The sequence below is a fragment of the Hippocampus comes genome, unplaced genomic scaffold (genome assembly GCF_001891065.2).
Source record: "Hippocampus comes isolate QL1 unplaced genomic scaffold, H_comes_QL1_v1.1 scaffold2, whole genome shotgun sequence".
Taxonomy (NCBI): Eukaryota; Metazoa; Chordata; class Actinopteri; order Syngnathiformes; family Syngnathidae; genus Hippocampus; species Hippocampus comes.
The window spans coordinates 2,848,074-2,870,956 of record NW_017805139.1 but is presented as its reverse complement, the minus strand read 5'-3'; the positions used below and the strand labels follow the sequence as shown (position 1 = coordinate 2,870,956).

Here is a 22,883-nt window from a genome sequence, read left to right as displayed (position 1 = left end):
GGCAAGAGGCTGCGTGTATGTCATCCGGGTAGCAAATACACAAATTGAATGTAAACAAAAACACATTGGAATCTGTATGAGGAATATCCATCTATTTTCTTATTTCAGTTATGCTGTTCTGAGTCACAGGGAAGTCGGGAAGGGTGAACTGATCAGCAGTCATTCACAGGACATGAGAGCAATCTATACAAAATTTACATGCACTAGTAACAGTCTTCTTCATTGCATATTTATTCATATTTCCCCGCATGCTTCCTTCTTAGCTGCCTTGTCATTTAATAATACTTGAAACGATGCATTGAGGTTGAGAATCCTATTTGTAACGCAAAACAAATTGTAGAGCTCAGGTAACCACCAATCACAAGTCAGCTCGCAAAATGTCACATGACCAAACTCAGAAAATACGTGATTGCTCGATAACTGACCCTTGAGCAACTATGATGTCTTTTTCAGTCGACATCAAGTGTCAAAATGGCCGCCCCCTGAAATGGCTAAAAACGGGTGGATGTTGCTGCTTAATTTATATTCCACAAACGGAATTATTAATACCATGTTTGGATATAAATTCTAAAGAAAACGTTTGACTTGACGACCCCTTTAGAGAGCCTCTGTCATCACTTAACTCTGAATGTAAATGTGACACACTGTGAACATGCAGATACTCACTCAGTGAAACATGAGTGTTACCAGCATACAGTGTGTGTGTGTGTGTGTGTGTGTGTGTGTGTGTGTGTGTGTATATATATATATATATATATATATATATATGCGATTGTCCCACCCATTATTTGCCATCCAACTGAAGCGTCTCTGCTCATTCCCTTTAAATTCAGTGCAGAGAGAAGGGGCACATTCAAAATGGCCTGTATGGTCGATGCAGGAGATCTGTGTGTGCAAAGTACATTTCAAAGGAACTGCAAGATCTCCACTTGTGGTTGATGTAAAGGTGACCGCTATGGAGGGGCACTGCCTTCTTCCCCCAATGGTAAGTCCATGTGTGTCAACCCCCCAGGGCCCATAGATGTGCTGCAGTCAGAGGGGTGCCTTCAAAAATTATTAAATATGATAATCGTCATAATTTGTTCAATTCATTGATTTCGACAAGGATTCAGATAGTTCAATGCATGTTGTTGTCATATTTCGAAATGAAATACGATGAAATCCGGCACACGTGCCCAGATTTCTGCCCACGCTACGATCAAATCCACCCAAATAACACTCCGCCACCTGCACCACAACTTAGACCTGCTTTTAGCTGGTCTAAATTCTAGTCTACTTTTTGTCACCAAAGTGTCAGCGGGTGTGTAATAGCAAATGCCCTCGGTCCACCACAATGCACAGTCAGGGACAACGCTGTCTGCCAAATTGCCAAACACTGTAAACAGGTCTTGCGCCATCTCGAAAATCGAGATGCGCCATTTTTCATGCCGAACGCACATGCCCCTGTCGACGAAAATAGGGCCCATCGTGTCAAAGCATTGACCGTTTGAGAACATGTGAAGTGTATAAAATATTTTATGTAAAATATTATGTGCAGTTCTTTAAAAAAAAAAAGAAAAAAAAGTGTGATCCCATGTTCTCACCAACATCAGCCAGGACCAGACCTACAATCCTAACTTCTGGATCAAAGCAAAAATGCAATAAAACTGTCTTTTTAAAAAGGATAAAAGAGGACAGGTAATGTCACAGTGGCCACGTCTTGTGTTGCGTTTTCTACAATGATGTAGAAATTCTCTTTAAGTGATAAAACACATGCACCATAGTCACTGTATTTTTTATCATCATACAGTTTGACAGTTCAGCTCTTCGGTTCACTTTGGCAATTTATACAGTCAAGTCTTGATGAACTTCGTGATATCAAGCGATATCACGAAGTCATATGGGCCCATTGAATAGACCGTCTCACAGCGATGTGAATCTTTGACTCAGTGAACCAAGCGACCGCCGTCCGTGACACCTCAACGGTGCATCCCTGAAGGGAAATGGAGTCACGTGACCTCCCATCCTCCGGGCTGTATGTCAGACGCTGACCGTGACATGACGGGAGGACGGTGATCGTCGTTTGATGCGGGATCGGCGAGGTCTGGAATCATTTTGGCAGCTGCACAAGGGGGCCAGCAGCAGCCAGAGGTAGAGGATCACACAGGCCCAGCACGATGACATCTTCACCCAGAAAGTAGACCAGCTCCCGTGGGTGAAGGTGGTCTCCAGCACTGCCGACTCATAGCTGCAGGAGGCAACGCACTCAGCTCAGAAATCACATTCTGCTTTTCATATGGCAAAACAGTGGGACACAATACGGATAATACGGTTTACCCTTGCTGATGAATATATGCATATACCAGTGGCATTCCATCAGGGCCTTCAAGGCAGCCACAAATACTTTCAGAAACACAAACATACATTTACGACTTTCGATATTACGACTTTCATAATTTACATATTTCAAACAGTCCTGAGCCTTCATTTCATTGCATGTGTCTTACAGTCCTCCGTGGGTTCGTTTTTTTTTCTCCGTCCTCTCTCTGGTTCAGCTACTATCGCTTCTGATTGGTTCAACTCAATGTGCGGTCCAAGCTTAACTTACGATAGAGGGCGATATTGGACCACGATTGAAAATTCACTTTCAAGGTGGATTTTTCAAGAAAAGATATTATGAGGCTATTTCAACCAACAATGCTTTCCAGAGTGCCTTCTCTTCACTTTGGAGTAGTTATGGATGAGTGAACAAGTTAGCCTACATAGACAGGTCAGAGCTTCTGCATTAGTGTCTCTGGTGAGTACGATGCTACTTAAAGTTTTCATATTGATAAAAAAATGATTGTCAAGTACGATATTGTACTGTAGACAGAATTCTTGAGGTGATGTATTGGAAGATATAGGTACAGTGAAACTCCTCTAGAACGAAACCTACATGGGCGAAAATACCCCCTTATGTGAAAAAATCTTCATGCATTAACATAATTCCCATTCTCCTGCCCCCCATACGACGAAAAGCCCCCTGTTGCGTTATACGAAATAATTTTATCTGCTCCAGCCTCGCGAAGACATTCACTACAACGAAGTCTTATCCAACAGCGACCTCTACTGCTTCGTTCGAAAAAAGGCAACAGCAACCACCACACTGATTTACATAGTGAACGATGTTTATTTCGGTCACAGCTGCGAGTTTCCTGGACTCAACATACTCATAGCTGCTCTGCCATTGGCTTACCGAGCATCATCCTGGCCTCCGATTGGCCAAGAGGCCACATAGACCTCACTGTCTATGTGTGTAGATACTGAAGCTAGATCCGTAGCATCCGATTAGCTGCTCAGAGTAAATTGCTTATGGCTCGACGGACATTTACTTTACTTTTTATCATGCTAAAAACACCCACGGGACGCTTCGTAGTCCTCGATGGCCATAGTTAGCTCTCGAAGGCTAAAAACCTTACGCTAACTGGAGCGCTAATGAGAGAGAAGCGCTCCAGTTAGCGTAAGGTTTTTAGCCTTCGAGAGCTAACTATGGCCATCGAGGACTACGAAGCGTCCCGTGGCTGGCTTAAAAGTTCATTGCATGCCAGGAAGTATTTGTTATTGTTAGATTCGAACAAGGATGGACGTTGCATTGCTAAAATGGCTGCAAAACGGACATTTGGATGTCAAGCAGCTTAGACAAGAAGAGCTCTGATGCTGGAAGACAGGGTAAAAGTGGTCAAAATGAAAGACGGAGCAAGCAAAATAAAAGACATTATCCAAGAAATTGAGGGAAGTGAAAGTGAATGCTGATCGTAAATTTCGCAATTTCTTTCCCTTTTTTTTCTTTCTACACTGACAATATCAAGTGTCAGATCAGTGTGTGCTCATACTTATGCACTATTGGAATAAAAATAGAGTACACATACGTTTGTGTGTGCGTGTACACATACGTTTGTGTGTGTGGGTGTGTGGGTGTGTGTGTGCTTACATCTGATATCAAATTTGCTACAGTGAAAAACCCCCTGTTGTGAAAATTTTCTTGCTGCAAACATGATTTCGTTGTAGAGGAGTTTCACTGTATCTGTATTTTTTATCTCTTTTCTTTAGGTTCTATCCCGGAATACGCGAAATGCTCTAAAATGCGACATTTAGGCCTTTTTTGTAACGATATGTGTGGGTTCGAGTGCTTGGAGGAGAGACTATACAGATAATCATCAGTGAATCTGAAAAGGAGTTTGTAGGAACATTTAATAACACGCTTTGCAGTATGAATGTAGCCATAGTTATAAATGGTTTTTTTTTGCGCGGGGTACAAATTGTGATTTTACGGCGTTATTAAGCAGTGGATTGGATCACAAAAAAAAAACACTGAAGGCCCCGGTCCAAAACTTACCACTGGCCACTGCTTAAACTTATCGAGACGATATTCTAATATAACCACAACATCATTCGGAAAACATGTTGACTTCTACCTTTATATCGGTGGCTGTAAGAAGAGGCAAACATTGAAAGCCCTTCTGTCATAAGATGCTTCTTGCTTGCTGAGAAGGACTTGAAATGTACAAACAAGGGCGCTAAGCGCTAAGATAGTCCGCGAAATACCTATGTTTTAAAGGCAGGGGTGCCCAATAAGTCCACCGCAATCGACCGGGAGCCAGCGGACTGGTTTCAAGTCGACCGCAAGGTGTGGGAGGAGGAAATGGGGGAAAAAAAAAAGATTTGTGTGTTTGTGTCTTTAGCTTTCATTCATGTACGGGCCGTTCCGGCGGTTGCCCATCATGGCGTGCGTGCATATGTGCGCGAGTGCATGGTTGGGCACCCGCGTGCGTGCGTGCGTGCGTGTGTGTGTGTGTGTGTGTGCGTGTATGTGTGTGTGTGTGCTTGCATGCGCGCGATCGGATCGTGGGAGGTTGGTCGCTTCAAAAGTCGATCTTTGGGCAAAAAAAGTGTTGGCCACCGCTGCTTTACAGTATGGGAATGTTGACCAGCAAAGCAAAGTTGTCATTGACTAACCTGAACCAGTTGGTGAGGGTCATCATGACGTAAAGCGAGGCCAAGAAGAAGACAAAATGGAAGAAAAAGTAGCTGTAGGCCACTCTCTGCGTCTCGTTATGAATAACCTTCTGGCAGCCCTTGGTGTCATCATCAATCACAAACTCTTCCTCCACTGAAAAATGATTGAAAAGAAGCAAAAGAGGACATGATGAATCAAGTCACAAAAGCAGACATTGGCAAAATAGAAAAGCTTGATCAATATTTTGCAAACTGACACTTTCGACAATCTGTTCGCCATAAAGAGCATGATGGCTTCCATCTTCTGCCACGAGCGCAAAATCACCTTGCCACAAAGCAGAACTTTGTGGCAAGGTGAAGTAACGAGTATGTCGAGTATGTCGAGTAACATGATTTCTGTCCTCACGATGAGTAAAGTGGCCTTGGTGAAAGCAATGCACGATTCCTGCCCCAGTACTAACCTTCCTCCTCTTCGGGGCAGCAGAAACAGCAGGTGGCTTTCTGGAACTCATAACGGTATACTTTGATCATCCAGAATGGCCCGAATACCTCTGCAAGGTAGGATGCTTCGTTGCTGAGGAAACATAGAAGGCAATTCATTTCCCACAACATGGCTTCCGAAAGAAATGCTACACTGTACCTAACTGTGCAACGTCGCGTGATTTTGTGCTAAGGTTGTGTTGCATGATTTGCGTCCTTACCATGCAAACAGAACACAGCAGTACATGATTGCAGCTCCGATGATGGCCACGGCATTGCCCTCATTCTGGATCCCGTCTTGCCTCACGCTGGGGTAACATACTGTCATGTTCATGCCCTGGTACACAACTGACACGGAGAGGAACACAGACCGTATGCATTTAGTGTGCTGTCTCTTAAAGGCAGACATGTCTTTTGGTCACTTTTTAGAGTCACTTGTGAAGAATTGGATGTTTCACGGTAGTTGTTAAATGCTCATGTCGTACAACTTGACACTCTTTGACTGTGACAAAATTTGACCTCTACGCACCCCCTCCCACCCCCTATCACAAACTTTGACATCCAGTTGTCAGGACAGGGAGAGAATGTCTTACTTTCTGAATTGTCTTTTCCGTTGCACCTCATATGCATTCTTCTTAGCACAGTGTTTGTTTTTGTGGCAGGGGCGCTTTGTGTGTGTCTTAGTTGTGCATGCGTGCGTGTCAGGTATCCAAATGGCTTCGAAAATATGTTTGCACATTGTGGTTACTTCTTTCTATTGGGGGATCTTTGTAAAACTATATATATATATATATATATATATATATATATATATAGTGTGTGTTATAATAAGAGACAAAGCGACCCTTCTGGGAACAGGTGAACAAAGATCAATAACACTAATGGACCAATTTGGTTAACTCATATACAGTACAGCCAGAGAAGTACACACACACACACACACACACACACACACACACACACACACACACACACACACACACACATAATGTGGCTCTCAAAAAGATCATGGAAGTTTTTGGACCCTGAGAGTGAGGCTAAATGTTGTAATCAAAAGTAAGAGGTATTTTTTTTCTCCACCACAATCCTGTGCTGAAGCGGAGCTTTCCTCACCTGCATGAGGCCGACTAATTGCAGATTTTATACAGCATGTAATGAGTTTTGTGCCTGTGTTATTATGTTGTCAATGGATTCAAGTGGAATGCGAAACAAATATCCGTCAGTCTATTCTCGCCACAGGCCACCAGCCCAGCGTGCATGTCAGAGCACATCTCATCTCAGATTATTTGTGCACGTGTGTGCATGTGAATGTGCATGTGAATGTGCATGTGTGTGTGTGTGTGTGTGTGTGTGTGCGCGCGTACGTGTGAACACCTATGTGCATGCCACTTTGGAAAAAGGGCCTCTGACAAGAGGTTCTGCTAAAATCTCAAATACATGGAGTGACCAAGAGTCACCAGCTGAATGGATGCCGAGTGTGTTCTTCCCCTGACGACATACTGGGAGAGAATCACAAGGAGAATGACTGCCAAGTAGAATGTAAAAGTTGGCTCGTGTTGACACTTCATGAACAAAAACATCTAAATCTTAATTCTCCGCTGATTTTTTGGGCCACTCTGTGCTTCCAACTTTCAGGGAACAGTTTGGAGAAGGACAAACAGACACAGTCCAATATCTTGGACAATGTCGACTGTAGCGGCAAAGAGGGAACCAACTGCAGTATATTTTGAAGCCCTTTGAGTTTGTGATTAAAGGCTGTACAGGTATCAATAAATGTGACTTGACTTGACTTGAATCTTTGCACATTATGGGCCCTATTTGGGCAGTGCGTGCGTCCAGCGTAAAAACGGGTGTAAGTTCGTTTTCGTGCCAGTGCAAGTCTAGTTGAGTGTCTTTGGGGCCGTGTTTCACGCACATTTGGGCGTTTCAGCGCGAGTTGCCTCCCCTCTGAGTCATCCGATAATTTGGTATCAGAAAATAGTCTGCGTTCAGCGTAAAAAAGGGCACTTCGTCATTTTCGTGCCGGGGCAATGGACTAATTCAGTGTGTTTGTGAATTTGGTAGGCATGCTCCACCTCAGTGGGTTTTTCTGCCTCGTCCCCCATAGCATCTGCAAATCTGGACACAAAAATTAGACTAGGTTTTAAGACTTCTCAAAAAGCTGGTTTATTTTGCAGCGCAAGTGGTCTAATGCGATTTTGGTGTCTTTAATGACGACACAAGATGACAGATTCAGCGCTCCGCGGATGTGTGTGGTGCACATGGATTTCATTCAGAAATCTGACACCAGCGTGTATTGTAGGAATCAATTCATTGAAGGAATGATAATCATTATCGTTTTAGAAATATCTTAATAGTACCCCCATCACTATTGCATGTGTGTGTTATCCACAGGTGCTGCCACCCACCCAACTCTGAATATTGCAATAAATCACTTCAAGGCTGTGGTGTCCTTGAGCAAGGCATCAGAACTATTAATTGCTGCCCAGTGTGTGTGTGTGTGTGTGTGTGTGTGTGTGTGTGTGTGTGTGTGTGTGTGTGTGTGTGTGTGTGTGTGTGTGTGTGTGCGTGTATGGTGCATTCAAAACTGAATGTAATGGGTTTAAAGCAGAAGACAAAAATTGTGACTGTACATGTAGTTGTGATTTTTTGGGAGGAATGAAAATGATTATTCTTCTTTGCTTCAGTTCAACTGAGCTCACCTTTTTCAGGAGGGCGACTAGACAATGCAGAAAAAGTGAGATACATGACATAACAGCTTATGATGGAGGCCTGAAGGAGCCCCGATCGGGGTTGCTCTGCAATGACATTGAGCATACGGTCAGAATTACAGCACATATAAACAAGAAAAATCATTTACAGTAAATCTAAAATGTGTGTGTCTTAACCTCATAAAAATAAGCACAAAAAATACCCCTGCTACCGAATAAATTGATGAAAATTATTGAAAAAGGTTGAAAACTTAAATTACACTGGTCAAACATTTTTCATAAATTTTTAAATTAGATATTGACTAAACTTTTCTAGATTATTTTTGTGCTGATTCTGAATTTGTATTTCTTTTATCTCTCGTGCATCAGGTTTTCACAACAACAACGTCCATCCATCCATCCATTTTCCAATCCGCAGCGGGTGCTGGAGCCTATCCCAGCTGTCTCCGGGCAGTAGGCGGGGAACACCCTGAACCGGTTGCCAGCCAATAACAGGGCACACACAGATGAACAACCATCTCCACTCACACTCACACCTCGGGACAATCTGGAGTGTTCCATTAATCTGCCACGCATGTTTTTGGAATGTGGAAGGAAACCAGAATACCCGGAGAAAACCCTCGCAGGCATGGGGACAACATGCAAACTCCACACAGGAAGGCCGGAGTCGGGATCGAACCCACGACCTCTGCACTCTGAGGTCAACACGCTAACCACTGGACCAACCGGCCACAACAGCAAAAATAAAAAAAATAAAATAAAAATAATATATATATATATATAAAAAACTAGCTGAAAAGCAATTAAACCGCATAAAAGCAAAGCAAATGTTTGATGCCTGATTGTTAAACAGACTTTGTGATTAGATTAATTATTAAAAAGAGATGCCCCAAAATGGCAAAAGGCAGCCTATTGAAAAAGAATGTTTCTTGGCAGCTGATGTTTAAATCTAACATGTTCGGGCACAACAGGGCCGCTGTGTTTTTCAAGGGAGAAACAGATAACATGAGCCTACTTCTAATTATTATTATCTGCTGCAGCAGTAGCTCCACTGTGTGTGTGTGTGTGTGTGTGTGTGGGGGGGGGGGGGTCTTGCTTGCATAGCTGGAGATGGCCAAAGTGTTATTTAGCAACTATGGTTGATGACAGACGTACAAGTGCACTTGATGGACTCACTCTGTTTTACGCATGGTGTGACAGCAATGAAGGACATGAGGCAGCAGAGTCCCAAGTTGATCCACAGCAGGGCCTTGTTGAATTGGCAGGCGATGGGGTGTGTGTAGTATTTATACATGAAGGTGAAGGCCATTGTGGCGATAGTGTAAAAGAAAAGAGTGGCGCACATCACCGCCAAATACCACCGTTTATTTTCTGCTGCTCCAGTAAGCCTAAAAGCAGGACAGAGTACAGTTGAGGTAAAAGATGGCTTCACATGGACTTCACAAAAGGAACAGCACGATTTTTTTTTTTTAATGGAGGTTGTGTACGTGTTATTATTTCACCCCTAAAATCTTTTTCGTAGAACACTCACTTCTAGTGAAAATAGTCCCTATCATTGCTATGGATACGCCAGATTGACAGATTACTTTTGAGCATGCATTATCTCTAACATTACTGTCCGAAGTGGTGTACGGTGCCTTTTTAATGACTTACAAAGTCATTTGAATGGGGAAATTGTTCCTGTTTGAGGATTTGCCTTGTGAAAAAGGCCTGAATGAATAATTCCTCTTAGCTGTTGTAGCGACAACGCCATGACAATGCAGATGTAACAAAGCCTGTTTATTAACTTTTTAAATGGTGCCACATTTGTGAGCAACCTGCACTTGTGGGATGAGCAAGAGCTGAGTACGTGAGTTGGACAACTGTGAAACATGCCAGGTTTGATCTGCCAATGTCAAAAAAATATATTTTGCTCTTGCCACTGACTCTTGTTTGATGTTTGGTAGGTCGGATGATTGAAGTTTGAATAAAGAAGACACATTGAGAATTGAAGTCTATTCATTTGACAATCAGGAGCCTTGAAGAGTCGAAAATGCACACGTGTGTGAATGTGAGTGTTCATGTTAATTTGCTAATGTTAATTTGCTATTAGCTAGAACACATACAGTAGAGTACCGAGTTGCTACGCAGAAACCCGGCTCTATATAACGTTAATAAAGATATCCTTGTATTCTGGAGTAGTACGTTTGTTCATTCACAGCCCAAACATTCACCATGTACACCACACTCACCAGTTTTTGTTCCAGGTGTGTGCAAAAGCTGTGATGAGAATAAGTTGGATGAGGATGAAGGCAAATCCTCCCACCACACCAACGTAATGCCAAGCTTGAGTATCAGGGGAAAAAGAGAAAACTCCAAATCGTCCATGTGACTTTTTCGATAAGGTCATGGAAGCTGGTGCCACATCACATATCCGTACATTGTAGCTCAATACATGATGCAGTAATTTACGACTACGGCTATCCTATGCTGCCCTCTAGCGGTTTTCAAAAAGAGGTACAGTACGTTTCGTTCTCACCATGGAGGAATGACTCCGTTGGGATGAAGAAGGCAGCAGCGCACATCCCAAGCAAGGTAATAAGTTTCAGAAACCAGAAACTGGGTGATAGAGTAAAGAAAATGGTTAGGTTACAGAGTAAAATTAAGAACAAAAATGTTTAATCCACAGTACAATATGTGACTTACACAAGGTTTTTGCTGTCGCAACGAAATTTTGAACATTGCCAACATTTTGTTGCAACAACCAAAACTGTTTGCTAACGTCAAAACTGTTGGCAAACGTTGACGAAAAATCAACATATATTTCCTAACACTTGTAAACGTTCGCCGCTCGGTCGGATACGGGCTGAATGATTTTGTTGTAAATGTCTTGCTGAATGATGCTTCATGTCCGGAATATGCAGATTTATTTACATTTTACATTATTACACATTATTAAATTTTACGTTGTTAAATTGTTAACGTTACAAAGAAAGTGCCACACCAGACCTATGAGTACATCATAAAATAGTGTTGTCTCTGTTACTGAAGTTATTATTTTAACACTGTATAAGAGTTAATAATTCGTCATGATCTCAAAACACGGACACCTCCCTACTACTTTTGCGTTAGTGAGTGGTAATTATAATATTAATGCAGTTTTACGAATTTGTTGTTGTCTATTGATAGACATTTTTAAGACTGAATGTTGCCAGCTATAAATGTTTAAGAACTCAAGAATGCTTTATGATCAATTATACAGAACAGATTATCAATAAACTAGACAATCATGGCCTAATACTGACTCTACATTTATACGAACGTCAGTATGTAGAAATAAAATACTAAAGTTTACTAAAGATTTATAAACGGTTTATAAGATAAGATATCCTTTATTTGTCCCACACAAATAAATATTTTATTATGGCCTCATTATAAACTTTATTCGAAATAAACAAAAAAAAACTTAAATAAGTAAGGACACTAATATTAGGAAACCAACCCCTAAATACATATTTGTAGATTGTCTTTTTTTTCTTGATGCAGAGCAAATTTGCAACTGAATCAACTACTTGTTTTCAACACAAAACATTTATCAGATATGGATATGAGGAGTTGCTAAGCAACCACATTCTATGAATGAATTATTTGACATTAATGCAGCATTTCTGGTACAGTATCACATAATTACAGATTATGAATGAAGACGTATATTGTATTTTATTGAACCTTCATTCTCATGAAAAGGTTTGCAAATGAAAACACGACAGCCTTTAACTGCAACCTCAGCATGACGCTTTTTTTGTCTTGTTGAAAAGTTACCATCAGGGCACTAGGTCATTCCCCCCAGTAGACCACCATGTGCTCCATAACCTTTGCCAAAGAACCTGAAATCTTTCATCATGGCCCAGATAAGACTACACTGAGCAGATTAACCTCAGAGATGGTCCGCAACCCAGCATGTCAAAACCTAATCCGAAGCACGTCACAGCTCTAATCGACCAGGCGGGTGCAGAGAGTCTGTGACAACAGAGAGTTTAAAATAGACCAGCTGGAGGTCAGGTGAGCAGGACGTACAAACACTTTCCTCTTATAGACTGTAGTAAAGAAAACCTTTTACGACAGGGGTGTCAAACTCATTTTAGTTGCGGGCCACTTTGGAGTTATGTCTTCCTTCGGAGGGCCGTTACGACCGTGAAACCGAAAAAAAATGTTTAATCATAAGATTGTATCATTACTTGTACACAACAGATTGATCGATTGCTAGTTTTGAAATCAGTTTGTTGTTTGTTCAATTGTTGAAGTGACTGTATACAGGGTAATAAGAATATTGCTAAATCTCAACATTATTTACTATACATGACAATTTGACATTTCATTACAGATTTTAGCAAGGATAATGTAAGTTGACACACATGCTACCTAAAATGATGTGGCGGGCCGGATCTGGCCCCCCGGCCTTGAGTTTGAGACCTGTGTTTTACAGCGAATGAGTCTCGGTCAAGAGGGTGGATTCAGAGAAAAGGCACAGAGAACAAGACCACATTCTAACATAAACTGTTGTTAAAATTCAAGACGGGTTGACAGCAGCAAGACAACAAACTTCCTCCACTCCAAATTTTCTAGATTACCAGAAAAATCATTGCCCATATCTAATGACATTTTACTTTACTAAATAAGATAAGATAAGAAATTTGCAATCTACAGCAGCAAAATTGAAGGGAGGAGGTAGAAAAAGAAAACAAAGTATTGCATGCACAAAATAAATGTTTCAGAAAAATGAACTGTACACAATCCATTATTGAAAGTGTTTTGTTTTGTTAATTACGATTTGCACGTCAAGCCCTCTGTTTTGCAGCGATGTTTACGCCATGAAGCGACAGATACATTTCTAAGGATGTTCACTTCAATGCTTTTCTTTGACTCTTCTAATTTCTCTGTCTCACTCTCGCAACCTGCTACTGACATTCTGTGGCACTGTGGCCACTTCTCTGTGTGTCAAGCCTCGAAATGGCAAAGTTGTGTTGATCAATTGTTGGGTCTCGAAATGTCAAAATGGGGCTAGCATGATGAAGAGGACTGCTGACCAGTTTTAACTGAACCAGGAAACGGTTTGCTTGACTCAAGAATCAAGCAGTTGCTTTGACTTTTGCTGTTTAGTTCCTTGATAGAGACAACAAATTGTACATAATGCTCTGAAAGATTGAACACTTTGACATGGTCACTCAAAAGTTTAGAAAGAGTCCCATTATGGTAACAACTTGAATATTTACAGTATGTCCTCATAATGGAGCAAATGAGGCTTCAAATTTGCTTCATGAACTAGTTGTTGCATTTTTTTTTTGACTACTCAAAATGGCACTCTCTGTTCAACATTGTGCTGAACGTACACTGACTTGCCATTTCATAAACCCCTTTATTTAAAACCAACGGTGCGATCTCAAGGAGTCAAAAAAATGTTACAACTGGTTCATGAAGCAGAATTAAAACTTCATTTTCCCATCACTCGTATTTCTATTTCTTTTAAGATTTTAAGTAGTCATATTTGAAGAACAAAAGATGAAATGAACAGCAGCACTGACCCATTGTGTATGAGTGCTCTGAAGTCCTGACTAGACTTGACGTCAACAAGGAAGATGGCCATCATTAGGTAGAAACAGGACGTGCCAAAGCAGACTCTGTAGACTGCTGAGTAGCCTACAAGCATCTCACAATGACCCCCACCATGTGCCTGATCACATACCACGTTGAAGAAAGGCACCTGAAACAAAGAAAAACAGTACATCCCTCTCCACATAAGCACATTTCCAGTCTTGCATGCGGCGGAGGCCAATACAAATACAGGCCGCACTGAATAAAACATAAAAACCTTGCAACGTTGTTGGTCAAAGGCTTAACTGCAATTAGTATTCTGTTCCACCTTCTGTTTCTTGCCCTCCTTCCTCTTGAGGCTGATGTCGGTGTGGGAACAAAACAAGTAGCGATTCCGCAAAAGGCTTTCTTTTCAGGCCTAGTCCAACAATACGTCATTCAAAATGTCCTTGTATCTCATTTACAAGCCTTGTCGAGTGACTTATAAAAGTGTCAGACTTATTATGGTGATAGTGTTGAAAGCTATGGACTCTTACTCTGTCTCTCTAGCTGCTTTATGAGATCAGTAGCTAGTGAGGAGGTTATACTTATGAAAAAAAAAGGGGGTTTGGTTGATCTGTGCAATTTTACGAGAACAAGAGGCATGCAGAGATAATATAAAGATCAAATTTGGCTGACAAGGAGGAATCAAATTTATGTAGCTAATAAGATCATCAAAATATTACAAATAGAGCAATTTTATGCAATTGTAATTTGTAGTCATTAAAAACAAACACATTGTCAATAATAACAACAAAAATAACTCATCTACAGTAACTACACTGTTTGAAAATTATTGTTTTGTAAGAAGCGGCAGAATTTTTATTACTGGCCTTGTATTAGAGATCACTCACTTATGCTTGATTCCCAAATGCATTATGTACATAAAAAATGCAAAGCTGCACTTCCTGCGATCTGCAAATCATTTTCCGTTGATAAGAAATGCGAATCATTTACAAATTTGTAAAACAATCAATCATAGTGAAGGCCACGATAGTTGACGGAGTATCACTCGCGTGCAAACTTAAGGGCCAAATTGGTGAATAACATAGAAAGGTCACATCTGGTACTCACATTTTCCCTGACGAGTTCAGAGACGGTGCGCGACAGCATGAGGCAGGAAACAGCGCAGCTCATGACGTGGAAGATGGTGTACATGACCCGAGTGCTGGTGGACGATTTGACTGGAGGACAGAAGGCACAGCAGAGCGAGCAGGGAGCAGGCCCACAGCAGCAGCAGATCTGGCGAGGAGAGAGCACACACAAATACTCAATCAATATGCTAGAATAACAAAATGGACATCTGAAACCAATTCTTTTTGAAGAGAGGGTTAACAATAATTACATTCCGAGGAATCATTCGTTTGCTGCCTGATTCCTGTACACTTACTGTATAGGTTACTCTTATATATGTCCCAAATGAGTGATGACATCACATGCAGGAAGTGTATTTTGGTTCGGAACTTTTCCACCATGGCATCGAGGCAGAAGCACGGTAGGGCAAATGGGCAACAAGTGGCCCGCGGGCCATCATTGGCCTCCCACCAATTAATTCTGGCACACCAAATGACTTTGATGAAAAATTTAAATGACCACAGTATTAGAAGTGTTGTCTCGGTATTAGAAAATGAATTGTTCTCCTTAAAATTAAATTTTGTTATCTATAAATTTTATTATATTTGTATATGCACGTCACTACTCAGCACTGCTGTACTACGCCATTTCTTTGTTCTGTGCCAGGGGCCCGTATTCAGTATACAGGCACCCAATTGGCTGCAGACTCCATGTTGACCATGCAACCGCGTCACAAGAAATACACTGGTGATTGGCTGACTGATGCATGCAATCAAAATGCTGCCTTTGACATTATTATTCACAAGTCATGTGAGTAAAAGCCTGGCCGTGCCCACTGTAATTGCTTTACGTAAGGGCTGTTGTAGGACTCATTGGTTATGGACACTCCGAGTAGGAACTAGTGGCCCCGAGTCAATCCCAGGGCTACCCCATGGATTCGTAATTGGTTCCTCATGCCGACTTATGCAGCCGCGGTGTGCCATCGTCTAGCTGGGAGGGGCTGCCAACTTCCTCCCTCGCACTCACCTCAGATCCGTTGAGTTTGATTGATAATTTTATTTATTGTGACTTGGCTGCTTCTATATGTGTGTGGCCTTTATTAATTGTTCCTGCGTCGAGCATAAACCGACTTTAACAGAACAATTTTTGGTCAGCTTCATAGGAGGATCTGAGCCATACTTTGCCTGGTCCCAAACAACTGACCTGTTTTCTGTGATTTACCCTGCCAGGGAAATAAAGCCCCAGACAACTCCGATCCTTGGATTATTAGGACACACGCTTCCAACATGATAAAGTGACAGCTCAGGGAGAGGACAAATTAATTTGATTGAATGCCAAGCTGCTAATATGTGTGTGTTACCAAGAAAATTCAAGATAGGTCAAGAAGACACTTGCCATATATTATTTTTCTTCATCTGCATGTCATTTGTGTGGAGTCTTTGTAAATCAATGAATCAGCTTTGTGCATTCATTACATGAATCCGGTTTCCTGCACAGTATATCCTGGCCATTGTGAAGATTAAATGGAGGATATCAATTCTTAAAGTTCAGAACAATTTCCACAATCTTGCCTTTAAGCCTTTTCTAATTGGAGTTTGAATGTTGGCGGCACAGTGGTTGACTGGTGTCATGGGTTTGATTACAGGTCCTGGCCTTCCTTGTCTGGAGTTTGCGTGTTCTCCCCGTGCATGCGTGGGTTTTCTCCGGGTACTCCGGTTTCCTCCCACATTCCAAAAACATGCGTGGCAGGTTAATGGAACACTCTGAATCAGGGGTGTCAAACTCATTTTTGTCACAGGCCACATTGTCGTTACGTTTTGACTTGGAGGGCCATTATGAATTTTGGGAAACCATTAACCACATATTACATACACAGCGCACAACAAATGGATGGATAACTACTTTTAAAACCAGAAGTCAAGAATAATGACTGTTATTGTGGATTACATATGACAATTTGAAATGTTGGTTCAGACTTTAGCAAGCATCATGGAACTTGACATGCTTGATTTGCTTTCATGGGCCACATAAAATGATGTGGCGGGCCAGTGGTGCCCCCGGGCCTTGACTTTGACACCTGTCCTCTAAATTGTCCCGAGGTGTGAGTGTGATTGCGGATGGTTGTTCGTCGATGTGTATCCTGCGATTGGCTGGCAACCAGTTCAGGGTGCACCCCACCTGCTGCCCGAAGATAGCTGGGATAGGCTCCAGCACGCCCGCGACCCTTGTGAGCGATAAAGTGGATCAGAAAATGGATGGAGTTTGGATCTTCTCCATGTGATTGTGTGCTTGTTCTCCTAGTACTGTATTTCCTCCGACAATCCAAAAGGGTGTACCATATGGTAAAGTTACTGAAAACTCCAAATTGCCCTTCATATGAATCCGATTGGGAATGGCTGTCCGCGTCTGCGTGTCAGTTCTGGGATTAATTGGGCGTCAATCCAGTTTCAAACTTTCCCAATACAGTATTCAGATCAAAATGAATCATAGATATAAACTTTTAAATTACTCTACTAGTATTGTATTATGCCAATACACAAAAATGTTTACATGACGATGTATTTTAGTTAGCGATATATAAAGTTAAACACAAAGTAGCACCAACACCAACCTCAGACAAGTGTGTCCCCCAGACAACAGTGCATGATCAACAAAGGGATGTTATTGCAATGTGTCCAGATACACACATCACGTGTTAGTCATAATCTAATGGATAAGGCAGAGAAGATTATCCATTACCTTATCACAAAGGGGGATGGATGAAAATAGAGTTCAGATTGAGTACTGGTGTAAAAATTATTGGATCGTGGTCGACATGTGGGTAGGTACAGGTAGGCCATCATTCTATGATTTTAGATGAAAAACATTTTTGGGGATGCAATGTTTTTCAAATGACCAGTTGGTGTTCCTTTGTATTTTGCCAAGCAAAAATCTAACAAGCAATTGATTTGGAGCTATGCAATTAGAAACATTTTGGAAAATTGTCAAGGCAGCATATCAAGACAGAAAGAACTTCTTTCAAAGTTGTGTAGTCCAGGAGGTAAAAATGTCCAAGATTAACTGGAGAATAAGATAACACAAGTGACATGGTGAGAGGGAGCCATTTAGTTTTTCACTGATATGTAATATTTTAGCTGTGAAAACGTGCAAAACTATCGGTCTGTCAAGCGTTTTCAACCATTTTAAAATGTTGAAAATAGCTTGCGAACAAATCAATTAACATTCTTTATCGCTCTGCTGTCTGAGAGCTTTGACTCTTCCCTCACTCTGCTAGCTGTCGCCTGAAGATTATGTTTTTTAGACAATACCAAGTGAAAATTATTAAATTAGATGTTTAATTTTCTTCAAAGGAATTGTTTAGTTAGACCATTATTTGATATATTCCTTCGCTCAAGTCTCGAAGAGCTTTGACAAAGAGTTGGGAAAGATGACCAGCTGACAAGCACCATTGCAATCAGTTATTCAGTTACAGCATATTTGTCACGTTTGCGAGGTGGACCCAAAAAAAGCAGGCAGGAGGGAGGAGCAGGGTGTACTTGAAAGATTGTATTAAAACTCAGAAAACTAAATCCAAAACAAACAAAGTCCAAAGTATCAAACAAAACACATGACCGAAGATAAAACATAATGACCAAAACCTGACTGAAACAAACCTGACAGCAACAAACAAACATGACAGTAGCACAAAGCAACAATGAACCGACCATGATTGTTTGGGCTGGGAGTCCTTTTAAAGCCACTAATTACCTAATGACCAACAGGTGTGCAGCTGCAGGGAGAGCCCTACAGTGCCACCTGTTGGTCCCAAACCGAATCATGACAACGTCGTTCTTTGATCGGTTCTTTGGCAGTGACCAATAGGAAGACAGTGCCTTCTTATTACAAGAGACTGGACATGGCACACACAATCACAATGCTACATTTGCTAACTGCACAGCTAGCAACTTATTTGCAAATGTGGTGTCATTAAACAAATGTGTACGTGGACGGAGCTCGACGTAACGGGGGACATGGGACAGCCGGACGTGAACAGGGGCTCGGCCTGACGTGGGCGTGGACGTGGCATGGCTCGTCGTCGACGTGAATGTGACTCAGCTCGAACAAACACGTGACGAGCCTCGGCTCAACGTGGACGCGGACGGGGCTCGGACCACCGTAGACGCGGCTTTGACGAGACGAAAACAGGACAGCCGCATCACCAGCGCTGCCTGAAGGGGAAAAGGGTGTCGGCCGCAGACGTGCTCCGCCAGGCACATGATGGAATAGGAACCAGTCTTTGTACCTGCGGGGTCCAGGTGGTCGGGTCATTCTGTCACGTTTTCGGACGAGCCGAAATAAGTTTGGATCCCAAAAGTGTAGACTCCAACAAGGTCTCCGTTACAAAAATGTTTAATACAAAAATTCGCTCCGACAAAGTAGAACATAAAGCGCTGGTCCAAACAAGGACCAGGAAGAACAAAACAAAAACGAATAACAAAAAGCGCTTGCAAAAAAAGGCAAGAGAGGAAAACTAGTACCGAGAATACAAACGAAAAACAATGTAACAACTACACGCAAGAAAAAGCCAATTCACAAAACAAAGCCATAAGAACAAGAACAATGTTACCGGGAGTATCCAAAAGCGTGTACACGACGATGTCTATAGCAAAGTGGTCAGAGAGCATGGAAACAGCAAGGCAATAAACAATACTCCGACACAGGTGAACTGAAGCAGAGTCTTTAAATACATGGTCCCATAATGACTGGATTGGCAGCAGGTGTGCACAGAAGACCGCACATGCCACCTGCTGGTCAGACCAGAAACCGAATCGTGACAATATTAGCACATTTTTAGCATGTTAAATTCGTGGTTGAACATGATTTGGGGGTGGTGTTGTGTGGATGGTGGTGTGCAGTTGTCTACCAGTATAAGTACGATATCAGTATAAGGTATAATATCAACTTGAACACGCAGTGTTTGGTAACTCAGACAAAATGGTCTTTTTTGGTTTTCTCTGAAGCAGCAAGCTCTCCCAATCGGATGAAATCATCCTTCATCAGAAAATCATATCAAAGCCCAACAAACGTTATTACTGTGAGGTAATCAGGCTCGACATTGCGGAAGTAGAAAAACACTCCGATTCCGGTTGCTCATGGTTCTCAATTCCAATTCTTAAATCAATAAATACATTTAAAAACAACAACATTGCATGATTTAAAATGGTTCAAATGAGGGCGGTACAGTGGTTAGCGCATCGACCTCACAGTGCAGAGGTACCGGGTGCGATCCCAGCTTCCTTTGTGGAGTTTGCATGTTCTCCCCATGCATACTTGGGTTTTCTCCGGGTACTCCGGTTTCTTCCCACATTCCCAAAACATGCATGGCAGGCTGATTGAACACTCCAAATTGTCCCTACGTGTGAGTGTGAGCGTGTATGGTTGTGCTCTGCGATTGGCTGGCAACTGGTTCAGGGTGTCGCCAGCACTACTGCCCGAAGACAGCTGGGATCGGCTCCAGCATGCCCCGCGACCCTTGTGAGGATAAAGCAAATCAGAAAATGGATGGATGGATGGATGGAAATCATTTGAACTTGGTGTGCAGTTGTCTACCAGTATAAGTACGATATCAGTATAAGGTATAATATCAACTTGAACACGCAGTGTTTGGTAACTCAGACAAAATGGTCTTTTTTGGTTTTCTCTGAAGCAGCAAGCTCTCCCAATCGGATGAAATCATCCTTCATCAGAAAATCATATCAAAGCCCAACAAACGTTATTACTGTGAGGTAATCAGGCTCGACATTGCGGAAGTAGAAAAACACTCCGATTCCGGTTGCTCATGGTTCTCAATTCCAATTCTTAAATCAATAAATACATTTAAAAACAACAACATTGCATGATTTAAAATGGTTCAAATGAGGGCGGTACAGTGGTTAGCGCATCGACCTCACAGTGCAGAGGTACCGGGTGCGATCCCAGCTTCCTTTGTGGAGTTTGCATGTTCTCCCCATGCATACTTGGGTTTTCTCCGGGTACTCCGGTTTCTTCCCACATTCCCAAAACATGCATGGCAGGCTGATTGAACACTCCAAATTGTCCCTACGTGTGAGTGTGAGCGTGTATGGTTGTGCTCTGCGATTGGCTGGCAACTGGTTCAGGGTGTCGCCAGCACTACTGCCCGAAGACAGCTGGGATCGGCTCCAGCATGCCCCGCGACCCTTGTGAGGATAAAGCAAATCAGAAAATGGATGGATGGATGGATGGAAATCATTTGAACTTTTTTTTTTTTAATGTCATGACCGTTTTACTGTTGTGAATTTTGCCATGAAATTCTCAATTTTTCACCAATATATTAATATAAAACCTATGCACCCACAAAAACGGGGTTTTATTTTTGACAACCCTAATGAAATATAATAATACAGCAGGCACTTAAAGCATTCTACTGAGCACCCATTTGTAAACTTGACTTGTGTCAAACACAAAACATCCTGGAATGACGAGAGACCTGCAGTGCAGTCTACCAAATTCACAAACACATGATTTTTCACCGCATAAAAATGAACATGCGCCCGTTTTTACGCCAAGTGCAGTCTACTTCCTGTCACCGAGTTGCCAGATGCGTCGGGGGCTGTGCACCGAAACGCCCAGTGAGGCGGCTCACGGTCCCAAAATACGGTTGACCACCCTTCCCACGGCACGAACCTGAAATTGTGCCTGTTTTTACGCCAAGCACACAGGCACTTGTCTACCAAAACCAGGCCCTAATTGTTAACAATTGGCTTCAACCTGCTGAAATATTTAAATTTCCCTTATCAGAATAATGAGCTTATGACAGTCACCACAACAATGAAATCAATAGTGAAACCCTAAAAAATGGCTTGTAAAAAGATGAATTTGACTTTTGAGTCTTGTAATGTAACAAGCCCCAGGAAGACCTTGTTTATTGAACCACCTCAAATGAGCCCATCATGGTTTGATCATGAAAATCTGCAACAAATCTGGACAAATGAGTTGCTCAAAGGGGGCTCCAGTTGAACATGAGGTGAGCGTGTTTGCCTCACAAGAGGATCTGGGTTTGAATCTACATGCCTAGTTCAATATAGAAAAATTCATCTGTCTATGTTTAATAGTTATGACATCAAGCATTTGTAATAATTCCAATTAAGTATTGTCACCACCAACGCTACTTTTAGTGCTTTACATTATTGTAAAAATATACAGTAAAAATGACCGGTTTCGTATTTTGATGGAAATTATTACAGTTCTTGGACAAACCATATAAGTCGTTTAGAAAGTTCATCCAAAACCGTGACTGCATCACATTCTGCCCTTGATCAAACTTCAGCTATATTCACTCCCAGCATTTGCTGCTTCTCGCCAGCTCTCACCTGATAGGCCACCATGTTGAGGAAGTAATTGTAGACACTGCGACGGTTCATGCCCTGGTTGGCGGACATTGTGCCACCGAACTGTTTTTGGTCACCCACTACGACTCTGCATTTGGCCATGAATTTCCACCCCGAAACTGATTTTCTTCAGAGTGTCTCCAAAGTTCGCACTGTCACATCCTTAAAAAAGCCAGAAGTTACAACAGGCCGAAGCTCTTCATAGGAAATCATAATCAAAAATAAATAAATTAAAAAAGAAAGAAAGAAAGAAAGCAAATGTGCAGCTGAGTCCTGCAGCAGGTTGTGCCTGCGCTCTCCTTGTGATGGATTAGCAATAACTCTCGTTGGGCTGCATTCTCCGCAAGTGAAAACCTCAGCATGAGTGCCACTTCAGATCACGTCAGCTCCCTCAGGACAGCCTCACTGAGGAAGAAGTCCCCTTTTTTTCCCCCCCACATCCTGCGTGCTTTGGCTCTGAGGCTCTGTTGGGTGCTGCCAGAAAAGAGAGAGAGGTGGAGGCGAATGGCCAGAGCCCTCCCCCATTCTCTCACCCGATTCTACCCGGTCAGATTAGACAGAATCTGAGCGGGAGGGGGTGAGAACGGGAAGCTGACCGGGACCATGTGTCAATCCCATCTGTCCCTCGCTTCCCTTCCCCCCACCT

At 42.2% G+C, this 22,883-nt stretch overlaps 1 protein-coding gene across 1 annotated transcript; it reads right to left on the bottom strand.

The window, feature by feature from the left end:
* Window positions 1–782: 782 nt before the first annotated feature.
* serinc4 (serine incorporator 4) lies at window positions 783–22,719 on the bottom strand. The gene is made up of 11 exons (XM_019867207.1): window positions 22,220–22,719; window positions 14,850–15,017; window positions 13,727–13,905; window positions 10,684–10,763; window positions 10,397–10,490; window positions 9,342–9,553; window positions 8,157–8,252; window positions 5,676–5,802; window positions 5,436–5,548; window positions 4,975–5,128; window positions 783–2,227 (listed from the first exon to the last, which is right to left on the bottom strand). Exons 1-11 carry the CDS (start codon window positions 22,337–22,339, stop codon window positions 2,020–2,022), a joined length of 1,551 nt encoding a protein of 516 aa, XP_019722766.1. The 5' UTR covers window positions 22,340–22,719; the 3' UTR covers window positions 783–2,019.
* Between the last annotated feature and the right edge of the window lie 164 nt (window positions 22,720–22,883).